Source organism: Talpa europaea, assembly GCF_964194135.1.
Source record: "Talpa europaea genome assembly, chromosome: 14".
Lineage (NCBI taxonomy): Eukaryota > Metazoa > Chordata > Mammalia > Eulipotyphla > Talpidae > Talpa > Talpa europaea.
This window is the reverse complement of record NC_140082.1, coordinates 61076585-61099946: the sequence shown is the minus strand read 5'-3', so window position 1 is coordinate 61099946 and position 23362 is coordinate 61076585. Positions and strand designations below refer to the sequence as shown.

At 38.2% G+C, this 23362-nt stretch overlaps 1 protein-coding gene across 1 annotated transcript in view; it reads left to right on the top strand.

Annotated features, from left to right (window-relative positions):
- Positions 1 to 720: 720 nt before the first annotated feature.
- The window catches only part of ENAH (ENAH actin regulator), a gene marked incomplete at its 5' end in the record, with an annotated part of 119224 nt that continues 96582 nt past the window's right edge, over positions 721 to 23362 (top strand). Inside the window, one exon of the mRNA XM_084253045.1 lies at positions 721 to 767. Within this exon, the coding sequence (XP_084109171.1) occupies positions 721 to 767 (47 nt within the window). The remainder of the gene's footprint in view (positions 768 to 23362) is intronic.

The following is a 23362-nucleotide window of genomic DNA, read 5'->3' as shown; positions in this document are numbered from 1 at the left end:
CGGCGACGGCGCGGGCTGCGCGGGGCGGCGGCGGCGCGGGCCTGGGGAGCGGCGGCGGCGCGCGGGCCCGCGGACTCCCTCGAGGGCGGCTGCGGAGGCGCGGGCGGAGGCGGCGCGGAGGAGGAGGAGGTGGGGGCTGCGGCCGCCGCGGGACCCGCTCGGCGCCTCGGCCTCGCCGCCCCCTCCCCAGCCTTTCTCTCGCCCGCTGCCCTCGCGCTCCGGCCGGCGCCCGGCTTTGTGCGCGCGATGGTGTAGCCCCCGGCGCCGACGGAGGAGCCGGACACTTGTCTCGCGTCTCCGGGCCGCGTCCCCGCCCCAGGAGGAGAGACCCCCTCGGCCCGGCACCCGCCGCGCCCGCCGGCTCTGGGGCAGCCTCGGCGCCGCCGGCACCATGAGGTGAGGGGCGCGGGGCGCGGGGCGGGGGCCGGGCGGGCCATTGTGCCGCGGGAGCCGCGACCCCGCTTCCCGGGGACCCCGCCTTCTCGCTCCGGCGCGGCGCGTCTCACCCGGGCTCCGGTCTCTTTCTCCCCCGGCTCCCTTTTGTCCCTCCTCATTTCTCTTTCTTTCTCGTCGCCCTTCCCAACCCCTCTCACGGGGGGTCTCGCTTCGACGTTCTCTCGTTTTCCCTCAAATGCTCCTCTTACGCCCTGGATTTCCCTTCCTAAATTTAATTTGCTCCCGGCTCCCTCCCCCCCAGCCTTTGCCAGCCAAACCTGGGAGATGGGGAGGGGTTCGAGAATCGAAGCGTGCAGGTTGCTGGGAAACAGGTATTTTTTTTCGTCTATATGTAAAGACGTCGTGCACTTTTATTACGAAACTCCCGTGTTTAATTAAAAAAGGAAGAAAAGTTGGAGAGATCTGAAATCTCTGCGGGTAATAAAGTGCTCTGCTCGTGGTAGGTGAGGGAGCTGAGAAAGGTGGAATTTCACGGTGGGGGAAGGGAAAGAATAGGTTAGGTTGTGGGGGGCAGTGAAAACCTGCGATGGGTAAGTTGTTTGGGGTGTGTTGGAAAACCCTTTCTCTCCTTCCTCTGTAGCAGTCTGTGTTGCATTGCAGCAGCGGCTTTCCCCCTTTTCTCTGTAATCAATAAGACAGAAGCTAAATTATTTTTCCAACCCCAAAGAATTGAACATACGTCGTCAAACATTTTTAAAAATCGATACGATGAGACCTATGGTGTGATATTTTTCTTTCTTGTTTCTCCAATTGTGTAAGAGAATAAACCGTGATGTGGTTTGTCATTCATTGGAGATTTTTTTCCAGCCCTGTTTTGTGTCCATAACCTGCTCTTTTTGGATTGGCGCAAGACTTCGTGAGAAATGGGACATGGTAGACTGAAGGCTGATCCATTCTGCGTTATCATCCTTATAGGCCTTCCTTTTAGGTTAAACAATTGTGGATAAAGTAAATTACCCCATTTCTGTCTCCTGGAAGAGATAGTCTTACAGTTCATTTGGATTTGAATCTCCTTTGTGTTAAAGATTAATGGCCAACCGTTGCCAAGACCTTTATAATGTAATACAATGAGATTTGAAAGATATAGACAAATTCCTTTGCTTTGGCAAGAAAATGTCATGTCATTGGAATTCTTTCTTAACTCAAGCAGTTTCCATTTTAAACTTTATTGTTATTTTTTCTATCAAAGTTGAACACTTGGTCATTTAAAAAAATATTTTGTGTTGTAGCTGTGTGGTTTTCACTTGAGCTTACTGTGAATTTGAATTGTTTTTCACTGACTCCAAATTACAGACCTTTATTATGATGGCCTTAAACATTGTGTTTAATGAGGCTGTGTCTCTAATTGACCCCTTTTCCTTAGTGATTTCGAATGTTATTTTCAAATGTAATAGATCAGCTCAAAATGTCATTGTGGCATGCACCCCCCCCCCAAACGTAATATTTGTAAAATGAGACTTGAAAAACTTAAGTCATACATTTGAGCATTTTTTTAAAATCAAGTTACTAATGTCCTTGAAAACTCAGGAACTATAATAAAACATGTAGTGTTATAGCTGTTGTACTATATATTGTTGATTTCTTTAAAGAGTTCATACAATAGTGGTCTTGTAGACCAGAAGTTATCAATTTTTATTCTAAAACTTTGGGTTAATTTATCTCAACATTAAGTTAAATGTTGAGAAACAGTGAATTGGTTATTTTAAGGGAAAATGATTGTAAGGTTGTCTGATATAGAGATTGTGAATGGAAAAAAAGTTAAGTTTTGGTATACAGTGAAGTTTGATCTTTTTCATGTGCAGTTGTCAGTCTGGCACAGATAAACTGTATCTTCACTTGTAAGTTACTTTTTTAATAAAAAGTTTGTAATTTTTGAAGTTTTTTCCTATTCTGTTAATAAGTGTAGAGAGGGGGGAATTACACTGATGCTTTCCAGTAGCATAAATATAGACTATATAGTACACAGGTCTGAAAAGTTTATTCAAGCAGTTTGCAGTAATACTTTGTAGGCTAATTTTGAATAATTCAAGAGCAGTAAAGAGGATCAGCTTTTCACTTTGGAAGGCATTGGATTATTTGGTAGGTGGTTTGATTAACTCATGTACACACATTTCCTTAGGTGCCTGTTTAAGTAGCACAGTCTGGGTGGGGGTGAAAGATTCTTGTGCTGATTGCAAAAAGCTTTGAGATATTTTGGTGCTTAAGAGGGCTTTTCAGATTATATTAATATTTGACTTAGTCTCAATGATGCTTTCAAGTATTATAGAACATAAATGTTATACTCTTAAGTCTTTTTTTAGTTATGCTAAGGAGTAGTTACGATGTTTTAAAGGCCATCCAGAGATAGGATTGCATGGGTAAGAATTTCCACTTGTTGATCAGAAATCAGTAGAGAGGATATGAAGAATATGTTATGGTTTAAGTATTTGTGATAAGATCTCTCAGATGATTTTAATTTTAGAAATAGAGTGCTCACTGTGATATAATGTAATAATCCTTATGCAGAAGGGAACTGAATACCACTTATTCCTGAAACAATTTTATAGGCATTCTATACATGTAAAAAGCCCTAGATAGAATTACTTTGTTAATACTTAGCTTAAAGATAAGAATTTAAAAAATGAGGAACTATTTCATAGAAAACAGCAAAAAGGGTTAGTGTAACATTCAGCTTTTTATTTCTATTATTTTTCTTTTATGAAATGTTTGAGAAGTAAAAGATGATTTGTTATTAAGTATGTATGTAGTATTGATATAGTGTTTGCCTTTTAAATGATTGCTTTTTTTTTAAACTGGTGGTTACTTGCTCACAATTTTCTTTTTCTTATTTTTTTAATAGAAAGAGGAGTTTGTCTGATTTAAAACAGTTGCATATAGCCTAGTGGCTAAGAGGAGTTCAGAAGTTTTTGGATTGACATTCTTGGATCCATATTAGCCTAGGTTTCCATTCACTGACATTTTCATGTAAGAAGGCATAGTAGGATTGTGAAGATTTATCTAAGCATTTTATACTAGCTGGATGACATTGAGCTAGTCACATTATTCCGCTGTTCTGTATTTTAATATATGTAAAATAGGGATAATTTTTTATGGGGAAGTGAGGGGCAAATGACAATGGAAGAGAAGGTGCTTTGTATACTTAAAATGTTATATACGTTTATATTACTCATTTTGTTTCAGTGCCTAGTTAAGTCTAATTTGCTTTATGCTTTATATAAAACTTTTGGGTAATTTGCTTTACCTTTCTGGGCTTCATCCATTGTATATATTTAGAGTCTTTGAAATACTTTTTTATGATTCTTTTTAGCCTTCATTTTAGGTAATAAGTTTAATCTACACTTTAGAGCATGGTACAATCAAGTCTCTGCCGTGCCACATTTTATATGAGGCTAACTTGTTAATTGAGCAAACTGGTAAAAACAGAGATAATTATATTATTTCACAGGATTGTTGTGTCAAGCGTCAAGTGAGATATCCATGAAAGGATACAAATAGTACTTTCTCTTTTCTTAAGGGTTTTGATTTGTATTTGCAGCTCTGGGATGTGTGACTTTCCCATAGACATTTATTTTAGGCACAGGAGCCAGATTTGCATTTTTTTGAATATTATAGTGCAGTGTTCTTAAGCATGTGTTTTGCATTGTAGGTATTTACTAAGTGGATTAATCTTGAATAAGAGTGTGGATTAATGGAGAAAATTCATTGAAGTTTATCTAGTAGCCAAAGTTTTAAATACCTTGTAACTTGGCAAGCTCCATTTGACTAGTATGGAAGAAATTACACACAGAACTGATAGCTTTGGTTACTTATCCCATATGCAACTTAAATCTGAGGTGATTGTATAATTTATAAAACACCCTGTCCTTACCCCTTCGATAAAGAGGACCTGGAAAAATGTTTGTCATTTTTTATATAATTGTGTGTGTGTGGGGGGGAATGATATTCAAATTCTTCTTGTGACAGCTTGAAATTTGCCGTTTTCTCCTTAACTCCTGTGTCTTTGAATTGATGTTGGAATTGAATGAAAGGAAAAGTTAAAAAAGAATCTGAACTGAGGTTTCATCTCAGTGGATCCACACAAGGGTTTATAGAGTTTGCTGGAATAGAAAGCAAACTTGGAAAGTAGTACTTTATTTATTTACCTCCCAGCTATTCCTGTGTGTCCCTGTGCCCTCTGCAAATTTTTTACTATTGTGTTTATTGCATTGTTTTAGTATTATCTGGATCTATCTGTCTTTGAAACTCCTTGAAGGCAGGGACTACATTTTAATTTTCATGGCACCAGCAAAATATTTGGTAAACAATACGTGCTCATATGGATTTTTGACTTTGGGTTGTTTTCCAGAATTATATTCACTAACAACACTTATCTTTGGAGCACCTGCAATGTTCTGTCAACTGCAATGGGTATAATAATAGTGTTTGACATAGTAAATGTTAATAAAGTTATTTAATTCAAACACAAAATCCAGCATCCTGACCACAGGGATAGGTATAGAGTTTATTTTAAAAACAGGACAAAATACCCACTAGTGTCCATTATCCATCAAACCCACCCTTGTGGTGCATATAACTCTTGAAGTTGATGATTTCATATTCTTTGTTATATACCCAGAAAGTGATTGCTGGGTCATATGATTTTATTTTTAGGTTTTTTTGAGGGCAATCCATACAACTTTCTGAAATGGATGTACCTCCAATTTACATTTTTACCAACAGTGTGTAAGGAAGTGTTCTTCTTTCTCTACATCCTCCCTGACACTTGTTGTTAACAGTCTTTTTGATGTAAACCAGATACTTGTTATAAAACAGTCTTTGGTATCTTACTGTGGTTTTAATTTGCATTTCCCTAAGTGATGCTAAACATTTTTTCCCCCCATATATCTGTTGGCCATCTCTATGTCCTCTTTGGAAAAGTGTCTAATCAGATCTTCTGCCCATTTTTAATTGGGTTTTATTTGATAAATTGCATGACTTCTTTGTATGCCTTTATTGGATATGTGATATGCAAATATCTTACATTCAGTAAGCTTTCTTTTTAGTCTGCTGATAATTTCTTTCACTCTACAAAAATCTTTTAATAGTGTAGTTCCAATTGTTTTTATTTGCTTCATTTCCATTGCTTTTGGGGTCAAGTTCCCAAAGACATGTTATACATACATACATAGTGTGTGTGCACGTGTGCAAGCACACACACACATATTTAATGATGTCAGGTCTTACATACAAGTCCCTAATAAATTTTGAATTTATTTTTGTGTACAGAGCTAGGGAGTGGCCCAGTTTCATACTTTTTACATGTCACTGTCTGGTTTTTTCAATGCCATTTGTTGAAGAGATTTCTCTATTGTATAGTCTCCTTTGTCATAAGTTAGATATTGATGTTGTGTGCATTTATTTCTGGGCTCTTGATGTCGTACCATACCGTTTCAATTATTGTTTTCTTGTAATATAGTTTAAAATTGGGTGGCAGGTTGCCTCCACTTTTTTTTCTAATTCTCAAAATTGCTTTAGCTAGTTGGAGTCCTTTTGTGGCTTCATGTAAATTTCAGGGGTTTTTTTTGGTTCTAATTCCATGAAAAATGTTATTGATAGGAATTTTTGATAGGTATTGCATTGAATCTGTATATTGCTTTTGGTAGGATAGCCATTTTGACTATATTAATTCTCTCCATCCATGAACATGCAGTATTTTTTCATCTCTTTGTATCTTGTTCTGTTTTTTTTTTTTTTACAGTGTTTTGCAGTTTTCATATTTACAGAGTTCTAAAACACAAAGTTCAGAAGCAGTCAAGAAGAGCCAAACTTGTTTGTCTAGCTCTATAACCTTTTGGAAGATACTATATTGCTTGAGTTTTTCACTAAATTCTGAATTAATAGAGGGACCATCATTCTGTTTTCAATCTCCTTGATCATGGGACTTGTAAATATTTTTTGAGCAACAAGCATATGTATCTCTGTTGGTTTGGCTTATTTCTACTCTATTTAAGGCCTGCTTTGTTTTAATTCTAAAGCATCAATAATTGGATACTTCATGATATTCAGAAGGGGAGATAGATATATCAGTCCCCTTGGGCTACCTATAGCGAAATACCATAGACTGGGTGGCCCAAACTACAGAAATTTATATATATATATTTTTAAGATTTATTTATTTATGCCTACAAGAACTGAGGTACAGGCCAGAGGTGGGGGAGGTAAGAGGATTCACCAGAGACAGAGTGGGCAACAGAATAGGCAAATTCACTAAAATACATTGCTGAGGGCAAGACAGGAGAAGTCTGCTGCACCACATGGGTAGCTCCCTGGCCAGCCAGGAATTGAACTCCTGCTGCAGAGGCTGCGGATAGCTTCCTAGTGTTGTGTTTAACCCTTTGTGCCACCAGGGAGCCCCAGAAATGTATATTCTTGAAGTTCTGGAGGCTGGAAGTCCAATGTCAGGGCACCATTATGTAGTTGGGTTCTGGTAGGGCTTTCTTTACTGGCTTGCAGCCTGTCATCTTGTCTTCTTTCTTGGTATGTCCTCACATGGGATGGGGAGAGAGACAAAGAGACACAGAGACACATGGTTCTCTCTTCCTCTTACAAGATGACCCAATCCAATCAGATTAGGTGCCACTCATGTGACCTCATTTAACCTTAATTCTCTTCTAAAAACTTGTCTCCAAATGTGTCACATTGGTGGGTGACGGGAAGGTAGGGCTTCAACATCAGTGTTTTTTTATGGGGGGGGCCCACAGTTTAGCTCATAGTAGAAAATAATCCAGATTTTGTGGTCAATACATACAAATTCATTTGGAGAAGCTACTTTGTCTACTGCTTATGTGATTTATAGATAGTTTTTTTTTTTTAAAAGATTTATTTATTTGTTTATACAAGCACTGGGTACAGTCAGAAGTGCGGGAGGGTGAGAGAATTCACCAGAGCCAGAGCAGGGAACAGAACAGGCATAAGGAGTTAAGTACACTGCTGAGGGGAGCAGCGGGCGTGGCAGGAGAGGTCTGCGTGCCATGACCCTCGCCCGATGGCCGGAGATTGAACTGGTGCTGCAGAGGCTGTGGGCAGCCTCACAACCCAGCGCTCAACTGCTGCGCCACTGGGGATGCCCGATTTATAGATAGGTTTTAAGCAACTCTGCACATAGAAATCATTTGCTAAAGAAAATAAATGAGGGGGCTGATCTTTCGAGGGAGTACTTATATTTTTGAGAAACTTCTGGACATCGGGAATCTTCTGTTATATTACCATTCTAATAATTTCATTGTCACATCACTTTTCCTGTTGGCATCAAGCAGTATGCACCTATCTGAGTCTTGTGGTTGCATAGTGTTGAGAGTAAATTTAGTACAGGTTTTGAAGTCATCCTGAATTTGAATTCTGTTTTGACATTCTGTTTTTTGGGTAGACTGCAAGCATTTTTTGAGATTTGAATTACTTCTGTTAAATGGAGATAATTTTTACGTTAAAGACTTGGGAAATTAAATAAAAAGTTACAGAAAACATGGCATGACAGGGCCTCCCTGGTGGCGCAGCGGTTGAGCGCTGGGTTGTGAAGCTGCCCGGAGCCTCTGCGGCGCCGGTTCGATCCCCGGCTGCTCCCCGGCCACCAGAGGAGGGTCCCACATGGTGCGCAGACCTCTCCTGCCGCCCGCTGCTCCCCTCAGCAGTGTACTTCGGTCCTTCTGCCTGCTCTGCTCCCCGCTCTGGCTCTGGTGAATTCTCTCACCCTCCCGCACTTCTGACTGTACCTAGTGCATGTATAAACAAACAAACAAACAAATAAATAAAACATGCCTCTATAAAAAAAAATTAAAAAAAAAAAGAAACATGGCATGACAATTGGCACATAAAATGGGTTGCTTCTATGAATTCCTGATTCTGTGAAAGTCTGATATCTCAAGTTTTTGTTAAGAATTTGAAAAACGATGTAAAATGGTACAGCTGCTTTAGAAAACAGTTTTGCAGTTTCCTAAGAAGTTAAACTTAGTTTTATATGACCTGTCAGTTCACTACTAGGTATAGACCCAAGGGAAACGAAAACACATGTCCACGCAAAAACTTGTACTATGTACACAGTTGTTCATAGTAGCATTATTTATAATTGCCAAAGAGTGGAAAGAGCCCAAATGTCTGTAAGCAAAGGAATGGTTGATCAGTTGTAGTACAGCCAGGTGATGGAATACTATTTGACCATCAAAAGGAGTGAGATAATGATACATGTCACAACTTGGATGGAAACATTATGCTAAGTGAAGAAACCAGACACAAACACCATATATTGTCTCATTCCACTGATATGAAATGTGGTGAATAGGCACATCTACTGAAACAAAAAGTCGCTACTGGTTGCAGGGAACGCTGAGAGAGGAATGGGAGGTGGCTGTTACTATGGGTATGTTTAGGATTTCTTTTTGTGGTGATAAAAGTGATCTGGAATTAAACAATGGTGATGCACAACTCTGAGTATACTTGAAACAGTGAATTTTATACTTTGAAATGGTGGATTTGATGGTATGTGAATTAAATCTCAACCTTCATGTTCCCATTCTTGTATTATTTTCACTAGGATAATAATGGGGGGGTCTTATTTGCTTTACATTGTTTTGATATTTTTGTTATTTTGCATTAATATTTTAAATCAACATCTTCATGTTTTTTAAAGAGTAGAGACTAATGACAGAATCACTGGACTTTTTCTGTAGGGAACTAGGCATGTGGGAAGGTTGAAATAGAAACATTGATAGTGGTGTACTTGAGAGACTGAACAAATTTGGAGACCTGTCTTCATGCTAAGGTCATTTTTCTGGTAGCTTGTTATAAGTAAGGATGAATGTCACTGATAAAATAGGTGAAGCATATCTATTGGAATTTTCTGGAAACTATTATGAATGGTGATTTTTCTTGGTTCTGTTTATAATAATTTCAAATACCAAAGAAAATATAGTGAAATGAAATAACTTTGATTACATTTTTAAACAAACTGATTATTTCTCCAGTGGTGAAAACCTTTTAGAACATCTGGTCTGGTATCTTATATATTTGATGATATGAAGTCAAAATGACTGCCTTTGACTGTGCTTTGGAGGTACCTCATTCTCCTTTTTGGTATTTGTGTTATATCTGTCAGCTTTGTAGGGAAGAAGCTTCATAAAAAGTCCCAGAACATAAGTGAAATAAAATGAATAGCTCTGTAGGTCAAATCTCAAGGGAGCCCAAATTGCTTGTTTTATATATATAGTACAGGGAAGAGATTTTTCTGTGCAGGTTTTAGAATGATTAAATAATGGTTATATTTGAGTGTTTGATCTGTCCTGCAATCCTGAGACATCCTTTCCATTCCTCTCAAATTTCTCATCTCATATTTCAGAATTTTAACTTCAGTTTTTAACATTTAAGATTTAGGAATCACAAGCGTTCATTTAAAACTTATTTTTATTTCTTTGTTGTCTCGCTAATCTTTATATTTGCAGTGTTTTAATAAAAATGAGCCAGTTAGTATTTCCCAAATAAATGGTTAGTCTTTCAAAAATTCCCTCCCCCACTTAACATTATAAAGCAGGGTTTGCAGAGATTTTGAAAGTTATGAAAAATATAAAGATGTTAGTAATTCAAATTCAAACCATCTAGGATTTTGTACTTTGAAACTTTCTAGACTTTTTATAATGCATATATGGAGCCATAAATGCACTCGTGTATGTATGAATATGTTTTAAAAGTGAGATCATACATTTAAAAGTGAAATTATACTACATGTTTTGTAAGTGCCCCCTTCATACATAATTCTTTTCACTAAGTACAGATGTGTAGAATTTAAGAGACTGCATAGTATTTTTACTAAGTTTTAGATGACCTTAATCTACTTTATTGATCTCTAAGGATTGGACTTTTTTAGATTTTTTCTGTTATTTTTGTTACTGTAAAATACACTGCTGTGAACATCTTTGAATATATTAGAAATTCCTGGAAGCAAAATCAAGGAGTCGTATTTCTTTCCTTCTTTTTTTCACTAGCATCAGTTTCTTCAAGTCTACCTCTATTTGTTTTTTTCCATGTCACGCTACTCAAGTCTAGGCCCCTGTTACTCTCACCTGAACAATTAGTGTCCTCTCATTTCCATTTTTGTCCCTGATTCTCCATGCATTAATTAGATCTTAAAGTGAGAATCAGATACTGTTATTCCCCTGCTAAACTCTTCAATGGCACATTCATGCTCTCAGAATATCACCCAAATTCATAATAAAACCAAAGTTGTTAGGTCTTGTCTGATGGGTATATTCTTTGATCTCAGCTCAAGCCTTTGTTAGGACACAATGAGCATTTGAGTGAATAATAAATGAAATAAAATTTCCACACCAAAGGATGTTTTATCGTTTTATCATTTTTTTCCTCTTTTCTCTTTCCTCCTCACCCCCCCTTCCCTCCCTTCCTCCAGGCCAGAGATGTGGGGAGGGCCAGTTGAGAGGATTCACCAGAGAGAGTGGGGAGCAGAACAGGCAGATCTACCAAAACACACTGCTGAGGGGAGCAGTGGGCAAGACAGGACAGATCTGCTGTGCCGTGTGGGCTGCTTCCTGGCTGCCTGGGATCGAGCTCATACTGCAGTATTGCTTGATAGCACTGTCTTTAACATTCTGTTCCACCAGGGAGACCCCTGTTTTATTGTTTTTTCATATATATTACCAAATTAACAGCTGTAGCTGAGTATGGTTTCCCCATTTTCTGATCATCTGACCAAGTTGGCATCAACCACCTTTTTAATCTTTTCCAGTCTTCTAGGTGTTACCTTACTATTTTTTTTTAATTTTTTTTTTTTATAGAGGCATGTTTTCTTTGTTTGTTTGTTTGTTTTGTTTATACATGCACTGGGTACAGTCAGAAGCGCAGGAGGGTGAGAGAATTCACCAGAGCGGGGAGCAGAGCAGGCAGAAGGACCGAGGTACACTGCTGAGGGGAGCAGCGGGTGGCAGGAGAGGTCTGCGCGCCATGTGGGAGCCTCCTCCGGTGGCCGGGAAGCAGCCGGGGATCGAACCGGCGCTGCGGGCAGCTTCGCAACCCAGCGCTCAACCGCTGCGCCACCGGGGAGGCCCGTTACCTTATTTTTTAATTTGTAATTTCTTTGATTAATAATAGAGTTGAACATTGTATTTTTTTGACCTCTCTGTTTTTGTGTGAATTATCTGTTCATGTGCTTTGTCTGTTTATACAGTCAGATGTTCAGTTTTTCTTGTAATGATTTATAATATCTCTAATAAGTAATCCTTTATAGGGCAGACCTTTTGTGCCAATTATCTAATGTGAGATAAATAAATATATATGAGTAACTTCATATAAATAAATATATAGGAGGGCAGTTCTTGTGTGGGTCTCAGATATCTGAGTGATGTCTCAAATGAAACACCTGAGTGATGTCTCAAATGCAACATCACTCAGATGTTTCATTTGTTAGCCTCCTTCATGTGGTGTGTCTGCCACTTAGTAATAGCACTAAGTGCTATTCAGATGATGCCCCATCTGAAAGCTCTTACCAAACCTCTGCCTGCATCCTGTTTCCTTATGTCATCTTGCCAAAAGCAAGTCACTTAGTGAAACCTAGAGTCACTGTGGAGGGCTATCAAGGTGTGATTCTTTTTTTTTTCTTTTTAAAAGATTTATTTATACGAGCACTGGGTACAGTCAGGAGTGCAGGAGGGTGAGAGAATGCACCAGAGCCAGAGCGGGGAACAGAACAGACAGACTGACGAAGTACACTGCTGAGGGGAGCAGTGGGCGCGGCAGGAGAGGTCTGCGCACCATGTGGGATCGTTGCCGGTGGCTGGGGATTGAACCCACCAGGGATCAAACCGGCACTGCAGAGGCTAGCGGGCAGCTTTGCAGCCCATCGCTCAACCCTGCACCACCGGGGGTGACCCTCAAGGTGTGATTCTTTGGGGGCTATGGTATAAAATCTGTTTACACATGTATGTTCTAAATTTGTGACTTGTTTTAATTTTGTTTATTTTTGGTGTAGAATTGTTAAAATTTCATGTCAAATCTGTCTTTACTTTAAAGTTTCCACCTTTGGTGTTATGCCTTCCCCAAGATAAAATTATGTTTGCGTTCACCTTCATTTTCTTCTGTTACTTTTATGGTTTCATTTATCTTGATTTAAATCACCTGAAATTTATTTTGGTGTAGGGTAATCTCTATCTGTGACTACTCAGGTGCCTCTCTTTTTCTCCTTTTCCTAATAAACCTGTCCTTTTTAAAATGTAAAAAACAATAAAGCATGTACTTATGTTTAAACAAAAAGTTTGTGATCTTAAAAGAATTTTTCCTTGCTAATTAGTTCCAGAGTTGGCTTTTATAGTACTAGTTTTCTTAGATTTTGAAATTCAGTAACAGCTATTGGAATACTTACACCTTAAATACTTTACACGTTAACCATTAATGCTTGTCTAACAACTTATAAAGTAGGAACTGTTATCTCCATTTTATAGATGAGGAAATGAGTCATATAGGATTAAGTGACTTGCCCGGGATTACCCACTAGTAAATAGAATTGGGGCTCTATCCCAGGCAGTCTGGTTTCAGAGCCCACATGTTTAACCAGTACACCCTAGGCTAGCCTCTTTGTAATGGTTAACTTTTATAGACTGAGAGGTATATTTGAATTCTCTAAATGTTGGTGTGTGAGTGAATAATTTAGTATTCTTTATGATTTTATCATATAACTCTTCTTTATTTTCTGAAAATAATTGGTACAAAAGCAAGGCCATGTACACTGAATTCCCCTTGAATGGGAGCAACATTTCAGAGATAGCGGAGTTGGGGGAAAAAAGACTTTATTTGGCTTTAATCTTGAAAAATGAAACAAAATTGTGAAAACATTCATGTTATAATTGTTGCAACTATGTGTTAAAGTCTTAGAATAGAAAAAGTGAATCAAGTGTTGGGTATTTTTTTTGCATAATTTTTCTTTAAAAATTGCAAGATAAGTTGAAGCTATAGCCTTGATGTTATGATAGACTTTCTAGTATGATTGTAGAGAAAGTAATTTTTTCCAGGCAGGGGCTTTATTTGGATTTTCAGATTATTTTCTTTAGACCTCGTATTATTTCATCTGTTACAGGTTTCCTTCAATTATTAACTGATTATATCTGTTAAAATGCTTTGAGCTACAAGAAATAGACTTAAAATACTTAAACATTAAGTAATATCATTAGAAGTCCAGAGGGAGAGTGGACTCCAGGCACATGCACTGGGTAGCTCAGGCATGTCTACCCCTGGTATGCTGGCCATCTTTAGTGTCCATTTCTTTCTCACACTGATAGCAAGCAAGCCATTGGATTTCTAGGCTTCTCATTCTGTAACTCTCAGTAGGAGGAACACGGTGTGGCACTCCCCACCCCCACAAGGTATAATTTACACACAGCTAAGTGTACAGCTTGATAAATTTTTACTATGTACACACACCTGTGTAGCACACCAAACACTTCAGGATACAGAGAATAGCACTCCATTAAGTTTCCTCATGTTCCTTTCTCATCAGTGTCCATCTCAAATCTTCATTTTTTGCCAGTGGCTTTGCCAGTGTTTGGAAACAGTTCTCATCATTCCCAGTGACTTCATAAAGACCTGCATCTTTTGGAAGATTTGCTCTTCCACTTTGTACCTGATTTGCATTGTGCTTTGTATTTGAAATATCTGTTAATCATTGAGAGAGTGACAGAGCAAAGATGAAATGGACTGGCTGGACAGGCTAATGCTACTTTGGGAGGGATGTTTGATAGGGACTGATTTTGGAAATGGTTAAGTTCATTAGTGGATATTTTTGTGTTTGTATTATTTTTGCTTCCCAAGGCAACCTGGCAACTGTGGAACCTGGCAGCCAATCATATCAAGACCTCTGAACCTATTTTGTCCTATATTTCTATAATTTATATTTATGTTCATATTTATATTTACATTATGTGTTGTTCTGGATTCTCTAATTTATTGCATTGGTCTGTTATCCCATGCAATCTGTTATCTATGCAGTGGTCAGAAAGAACTTTTCAAAATTCATATTTGGTCAGTTTACCCTCATGTCTAAAACTCTTATGTGGCTCCCCATTGCTCTTAGAATTTAGCCCAAACTTCTCCTAATCATGGTTTACTTCCTGCAGGATTCTTCTTGCTTTGTGATTCCAAAGTTAGTAAAATGACCCAATAAGATAAATCATCAAAAACAACATAAAAAAAGGTGAAGATATGCATAAACATGACCCCATTTCTTCTATATTTTCATGGGAGAGGAGGTACTAATCAATTTTCAAGAGCTGTGAAACACGGTATAATGAGGTTAGAGACCGGTCATATACTTTTGTTTGATTACCTTCTAAAAATGTCATCTGTTAATATTTTAAAAAGTTCTCTCGTATGTGTTCCTTTTAGTAACGGCAGATTGCCAGTGTTGTGTTTTCTACTGTTTTAGATTGGTATTTTGTTCTACATTCAAAACATTCTTAAGGGAAACCCTTCAAAATGTCATCTTTTTATATTCACCTGGATAAGCAGGTTTTTTTTTATATTTTTTTGGAGGAGATTGTCAGGTTTAATAGGATGGCTTCAAAGCCATTGTGCTACTTACTGACTCCAAGATCTTGGCTGTCCCAAATCTCAATTTCTATTTCTGCAAAATGGGATTTTCAGTCCATTGCTTTGTTTTGCCATTTACCATAATACATTTAGAGAATTTATGGATTTGGTGTGTTCTAATTATTATTTTCTTTATGTTGTACCATAACTTTTTTTAAAAATGGAGTTCAATTTCTTGAATTTTTTTAAAGTTTTAATATGAAAAATTTCTTTTCTGTTTTGAGACATTCTAAAAGCAAGGAGTCAGTTGAAATTTTGAAGTACCTATATTTTAAAATTTGTTAATATGAACTTTTTTTTTTTTAAAGATTTATTTATTTATTTATACAAGCACTGGGTACAGTCAGAAGTGTGGGAGGGTGAGAGAACTCACCAGAGCCAGAGCGGGGAGCAGAACCGGCAAACTGACGAAGTACATTGCTGAGGGGAGCAGCAGGCGGCAGGAGAGGTCTGCGTGCCATGTGGGACCCTCCTCCGGTGGCTGGGGAGCAGCCAGGGATCGAACCGGCGCTGCAGAGGCTGCGGGCAGCTTCGCAACCCAGCGCTCAACCGCTGCGCCACCAGGGAGGCCCTAGATGAACCTTTAAAAAGCAGACTCTGAACTGTAGGTCTTTGATTTGCCTCACTAAGAGAAAGTACCCCGTTTCCTCCAACAGCTACCTCAGATCTCTTATTCTACCTTCCTTTCATATTGCTTGGTAAATACTTGGTCACTATTCGTCCCAAATTTTCTCCTAAAAAGCCTTCCCTGCACTTGTGACTCACAGAAGTAATGTTTCAACCTGGCACTTAGGGTGGTCAGAACATACAACCACACCTTTCAGAACTCCTCACTTGAATTCATTTCAGAATGTTCATTGTATTCCAAAAGTACTGATGGAATTTTGGTCTCATTGTTTTTACTCTGTCTTCTGGAAAGTTATCTTTTCTGTGCTTAGTCAGTCTCTTGTTTCAATTTCCTCTTCTAGTTTATCTCTTTAGTGATCACTCTAGGTCATGCCTCTCCCTTGTTGAACTCATAGTATTTGTTTATTATCCAAGCTTATTTTGGTTCTCTAGACTTGTTTTCCTTCAAAAAATGAAGCTTATGCTCCTTTTATTCATGGCACACATTTCCCTGAGCATTTTGTAACACACTATGTACAATCAGGGAGTTCAATAACTTCTTAATAAGAAACTAAACTCTAGACATTGCCACGTGCTGCATGGGGGGAAAGTCATCTAATTGAGAATGACTGATTCTATACTGTCAGGAACTACTGTAAAACTTTCATTAGTTTTAAAAATTTGGATGTTTTATGTTTAAATATTTATTTTTATTTATTTATGCATACAAGAGCTGGGGTGTAGGCCAGAGGTACAGGGGATGAGAAGATTCACCAGAGACAGAGTGGGGAACAGAACGGGCGGATCTACTGAAATACACTGGTGAGGGGAGTAGTGGGCAAGACAGAGAGGTCTGCTGCATCATGTGGGTCAGCTCCCTGGCAAGGGATCTGTCTGTAGCTTCATAGTGCTGAGACTTAACCACTTGCTCCACCAAGGAAGCCAGATGTTTAAATGAAATAGGTGACATGTGCTAGTTCCTACTTTTTTTTTTTTTTAATTACAAAAGACATCTATTTGATTACTTAAAAATTGGGCTGGTCACCCACAATTTACAAACATTGTATCAGAATAAAAATCTATGCTGAAAATAAAAGCCTATTTGTCAGTTAGGGGATACTAAAGATGAAAAAAATTGGCTTTTGAATTTTAGTATAAGTAAAACAATTAAAAAGAAACTTCCAAAGAAATTACTGTTTCTCAGGCCTCCCTGGTGGCACAAGGGACTAAGCATAGCACTGTGTAGCTAACCGTACTAGTTTGATCCCTGGCCAGCTAGGGAGATACCCACGTTGTACAACACACCTCTCCTATCTCTCCTGCTGCTCCCCTCAGCAGTGTATTTCAGTCAATATGCCTGTTCTGTTCCCCACTCTGGTGAGTTCTCTCACCTGCCACACTTCTGGTCTATACTCCAGTTCTTGTATGCATAAATAAATCTTTAAAAAAAAGAAAGAAATTACTGTTTCTCATTGTTAGTTCAATGCAAGTATTCAAAATGAACTTTACTCATTGTTCCTAAAGATATTTTGCAAGATGAACTTTTGTGTCCCCAAAATATGATAAATTTGCTCACTGTTTCAGAGGCCCAGTACCTGAAAGTCCAGTAAATTAATGCCTGGTATCTCTGAGGTTACTTTTGAATAATTTTTGTGACACTGGGCACAATTTCATAAGACAACTTTTAATATTCTCCACTTAGTTAAAATAAGTAGATAAATAGCTATTTTTTCTTGCCCATTTAAAGGTATGCCAGGCAGGGCCTCCCTGGTGGCGCAGTGGGTTGAGTGCAGTGCTGTGAAGCTGTCCACAGCCTCTGTAGCGCGGGTTCGATGCCTGGTGGGCCAGGGAGAACCCTACATGGCACAGGAGACCTCTCCTGTCTTTCCCTCTGCTCCCCTCAGCAGTGTCTTTGGTCCATCTGCCTGTTCTGCTCCCCGCTCTGTCTCTGGTGAATCCTCTCACCCTCCCACGCCTCTGGCCTATACTAACACCCCCCTCCCCCTGCTTGTATAAATAAATAAATCTTAAAAAAAAAAGTAAAGACATGCCAGGCAACTGTGTTATGTGCTTCATGTGAATGATGTCATATAATGGACTGAAATAAACCATGAGATTGGTGTCATTGCTTTTTGACTATGGAGGAAGCAAAGACTTAGAATGCTTAAATGACTTGGCTAAATTCACATGGTTGTTAAATGACAGCTGAAGTTTAAATCAAAGTCCTGCATAATTCCAGAGACCTTGCTTTTTTGTTTCACTTTTCAATGTTGCTTTCTCAAATTTCATTTTCTATCCATAATAACACATCTGTACTGTCTCATCTCTTATCTTGGAGCTTGTATAGGAAGTGATGGGAAATGCAGCAGATTGGGCTAGATTGTTTAAGTCATTGAATGGTAGGTAAAACAATGAAACCAATGTGCTATATATTTTCATATGTTATTTTTTCCAATGCTTATAGCTACACTGGGGGGTGTTTACCCCATTAATGCCTTTGCCTGAGAGTAGAGGTGCTAAATAGGAGGTGGAGCCCAGATCTCAACTTCCACATGTATATGTGCTTTACCAGCTTTGTCTTTAGAATGATTAGAACTTTTCCTGTAGATTAGTGATTTCCAATTTGTGGGTTCTGGGGACAGTTGTGGGATTTAAAGTGTACTTGAACCCCTGTGTGCATCAAGTTTTGTCTGTAATAAAAAAATGACAACTTTCATATGCATTATATTTCAAGTATATGTAGATGCTGTTATGATAATATAGATTAAAAATAGTAAATTTAAGTGCTTTTATATCACATTTTCTCAGTTAACATACATTCAAAGTAGAATTTATGAATTTAAAGGGCTGCCTCATCTTTGAAAAAGTTGAAATCCACTGTTTTAAGTTGATTTTATTTATATTTATTTCTTAGGTGGGTTTTGGCAATTATTCAACTATCGCAAAGAAAGAGGGAAATCCCAAAACAATGAAAGTATGAAAGCAATGGCAAGACAAACTACAAACTTTTGTTTTTTGTTTTATTTTTTTGAAGATTTTATTTATGCATATAAGAAGTGGGGTGTAGACCAAAGGTGTGGTGGGGGTTGGTGAGAGAATTCACCAGAGGAGTGGGGAGCAGAACAGGCAGATCTACTGAAATACATTGCTGAGGGGAGCAGAGAGCCACACAGGAGAGGTCTGCTGCGCCGTGTGGGTAGCTCTCTGGCTGACGGGGTAGCTAATAACTCGTGCTGCAGTGGCTGGCGATAGCTTGATAGCACTGTGTCTTTAACCCCTGATTTTGCACCAAAATTTTTTTGTGTGTAAAATGTTACTAATTATCTATATAGGGAAGTCTTAAAAGTAGTTGATATGATAGTTGGAGAGGGAACTGAAAGGATGAAGTTATTTCTTTTAAATTATGAAACAAAAGATGTGCGGCTATGCTATTACTTAGGATCTTTAAAAAGCCAACTATATTGCAAATGATGCTTTTGAAAGAAATGTCCAAAATTGAATAGCATTTTTTTGCTAGTATATAGAGCAACATTGAGAGTGAAAATATACCAATACATTTAAGTTGTAAATAGGCTGGAATTTGGGCTTGTGATTTTTTTTTTTTTTTTTTTTAATTTTTTTTTTAATAGAGGCATGTTTTTATTTATTTGTTTGTTTGTTTGTTTTGTTTGTTTATACATGCACTGGGTACAGTCAGAAGTGCGGGAGGGTGAGAGAATTCACCAGAGCCAGAGCGGGGAGCAGAGCAAGCAGAAGGACTGAAGTACACTGCTGAGGGGAGCAGCGGGCGGCAGGAGAGGTCTGCGCGCCATGCGGGACCCTCCTCCGGTGGCCGGGGAGCAGCCGGGGATTGAACCGGCACCACAGAGGCCGCGGGCAGCTTCGCAACCCAGCGCTCAACCGCTGCGCCACCTGGGAGGCCCTGGGCTTGTGATTTTATAGTTTTAGAGTTTATATCATTAAACTTTTGATGTTGGTGGTAGTCTATGCAAATTTGCTTTTGCGTACTTTTTCAGTCTTGATGGGGTTAATTGTGGCTTGGCAAATCAAGAAAAGGAGTTCTGTGCTGTTTTCAGACTGCAGAATCTTGTTGCTATGCAACAAACATTGTCAGTCAGTATAGGGTATAGTAAATTGGTATTCTGTGTCCCTTTTCACCACATGCTCATTTTGTAATCTGAGAAAAGTGGTTTCAGGCTATTTTATAAGGTTTTATTTTAAAACAGGCATTTAAAGACTTTTGTTGCTTTTTTATAATTGGTTACATTTAAGGTCTGTGAAGTCTTTGTGTTCTTATGTAGAAGATACACTAAAATTCTTGATTTCAGAAAAAGGATTTTATGGATCTATTTCCAAGTTGTTTCAGGCTAGAACAGTATTTTTGTTTTATTACTGCTAATTTCCAATGAGTCAATTTTTGTTTGAAAATTCTAGTTAAATATTTCTAGTTAAATAATCTAATTAAATAATTTAAAAATTCTAGTTAAACGTCAGAGCTTTACCATACAAAAACATACTATTTTTAACTTTTATTTTGAGAAGTGTGGACCCAGAATTTGATGTCAGTATCCCTTAATTGATAAAGGTTATTTTCATAGGACTCTCAAACTTGTGTAGAATCTTTATTTTCCCAGAAATTAGAATGTTTTAATAGCAAAGAAAGATTGATAATAGACTTTTCTAACAAATTACATAACAATATCACAAATAAAACTTAACATTTAGTCATTTCTAAGTGTATACTTCCATGGCATTAAGTATGTTCACCTTGTTTTGCGAGCCATCACCTCTGTCCATCTCAAGAACTGAAAAATGGACTTCTGCAGCTTAGACCAGGACAAATAAATTAACTTATTTAATATTCATAATGGCCCTAGAAGGTCAGTATTTTATGTTCCAAATAAGACTGAGACACAGAGGCTCATACACTGGGCCTGAATAGAGCCCAAATTCAAACGCCAGCAGTCTATCCCCTGTGCTCTCAGCCACTGTGTTATATTGCCCCCTTTTGGAATTACTTTCTTTTCTGATTAGTGATAAGAGGAATGATTAAAATTTTTTTTTGCAGCTTTTTCAACTAAAGTAATGTACTTTTATTACAGTGTTTTGGATTGTTAAAAGAATTCTAGCTTGGCAGTAAATCCACATAGTATTTTAGACATTTTCTTCTAAATATTTCAAAAGATATAGTTTGATTATGTTGTGGTTAATCATATACATTGTGGTTAGTCATATTCAGAGAATTTAGTTCCTCTTTTCAGTTTGTTTCTGGACCATTCTAGTGTGATGTCATCTAAATTTTAAAGCCAGCTGGCATCACATCATCTGCTTATTAGTGTTTTATAAATTCATGTTCTTTTTCATGGATAATCTGGTGAGCTAGAATAAAGAACAGTAGTCAAGAATGAAAAGGGAGAAAAGTAGTGCAAGGTGTCTTTTGAACTTTTAGTTGACGCAAAGGGATGGATTTTTGCAAACTCCACTTTTCTTCTACTGGGTTCTATATCTCTATTTCCATTCTCTAACTAAAAATGCACCTTTCCTTCTTACTTACCCTGCCCTTCCTAAATGTTCTGGTAGATCTTCAGCCTTGGAAACCTTTTCCCATTTCTACTCAAGCAGATTTACTGTATAGTTAGTTTGCTTTCCATTTCTCTTTATAGTTGCATCATCTTAAAAATAAAACAACTAAACTTCCTTGTATTTTTATGCATATACATACATTTGTGCATGTTTTGCTCTATTCACTTGATGTTTTGCATTTTCTGTGCTTTTCAAAAACTCAGAATTTTATTAGGTGCATATTTCACTGTACCTGTTTCCTTTTAAATGGCTATTTACATGGTTTAAAGTGATTTTGTGTAATGAATACTTTCATGAACCCAAAGGGTTTTTTTTTCTAATTGCAGACTAATTCCTTAAGATAGATTTCCAGAAATAGTGTTAGATCTCTGAAGAAAAAGAAACAAATTTAAAAGCTTTTGAATCATATTGCCAAATGCTTTCCAAAGTGTTGTAGCAGTTTTCATGCCAACCTGCAAATATATGAAGTGTCCATTTCACAACAACAGCAGAGGATATTTTAATGTTGGCCTTTAAATCTAAGAAGAATTGACTTATGACTCTCATTGGGTTTTTATCCTGAGTTATACCTAGAATTATAATTGTGGTTGGGATCAGATATGAGAAAAGGAAAGCCTGGTAACTAGTTTCTGCTCCTTAAACTGTTTTTTGGGTTCTGTTTTAACTGAACAGGTTTTAACTGCCCAGGTTTCATTTAACCTTATGTCCTTTGGGTGTATAAAGCAACTGACTTTTTCTGCTTTTCAGCCTCAATTATATTGATAAGTTGGATGATATGGGACAAAGTACTATCTATATGTTTCAAGTGACATTCCCCTTTCAAACTGGGGCAGGAATATGTTTGGCTCTCCTCTGCCTTGCTAGTGGACTTTGTGTCAGTGAAGTCATCTGAAATCAGGTTCGGTTAGCCACCTCCCAGAGCTCAGAAGTATTAGGTACTGATAGAATTCTGCTCCCCACCTCCTAAAAAAAAAAGATCAGAGGAGAGCATTCCTACTGAGAGTTGAAAAGTGGAGGTCTTATCTGGTTAGCTCTCTGGCCTAGTGATAGGTATTAGCAGCAATTGACTATCCTGGCCTTGACCATCTTTGACTGAAATGATTTCTGCTGTCTTGGGTCCACAGTATCTCACTGACTGCATCTGTTGGTTGGTCCTTTTCTCCCTTTTCTTTCTTTTCCCCCAGTCTTTCTCAGCTCCTGGGCTTTATCCTCTGTGTGCTGCTGATTGCCAGGTTTCCATTTCTGGCTAGCTCGCTTGTGAGCTCTGGATAATAAGCTGTCAGCTTAATCCATTTTGTATAATAGGCACTTCAATATCACGTGGCCAGCAGGGTATGTGATATGTTAATACAAATTTATACTTTACTGATAAGTATTTCAGTGACCATTTTTCCTCAGACTTTCAGCTGTAAAAATAACATAGTGGGCTAAATTATAAATAGTCAATATAAGATTTGTGATATCAAAACTCATTTCTACTTCCATTTTTTTTTAAGTTTTTTTTTTTTTTAAAGATTTATTTATTTTTTTTACAAGAGCTAGGGTACAGGCCAGAGGCACGGGAGGATGAGAGGATTCACCAGAGTCAGAGCAGGGAGCAGAACAGGCAGATGGACCAAAGACACCGCTAAGGGGAGCAGCGGCCGGGACAGGAGAGGTCTCCCACGCCATGTGGGTCTCTCCCTGGCTGGCCGGGAATTGAACCTGTGCTGCAGAGTCTGTGGACAGCTTTACAGTGCTGCGCTCAACCCGCTGTGCCACCGGGGAGGCCCCCTACTTGCATTTTGTAAGCTACAGGTCCCATCTTTTTTCTTCTGGCAGACCAGAAGAAAGTGTACCTATTTCCTTTTGACTGAGCCCCCAAATTCTTATTAAAGGATTTATTTAATGTGAGTTTCATACTCTATGCCATTAAATACCATTTTTTTCGAAGTTTAGTATTTCATATGTCTGCTGACAGATAATAATTTGAACTGTTGCATGGTGATACAATTTGCCTACTGAATAGTCACTGTCAGTGCCTTTGTAGAGCATTGCATGCATTTGACTATGATTATATTTTTGCCTTTGTAAAAATGAGGGAGAAATAGAAGAAATGAAA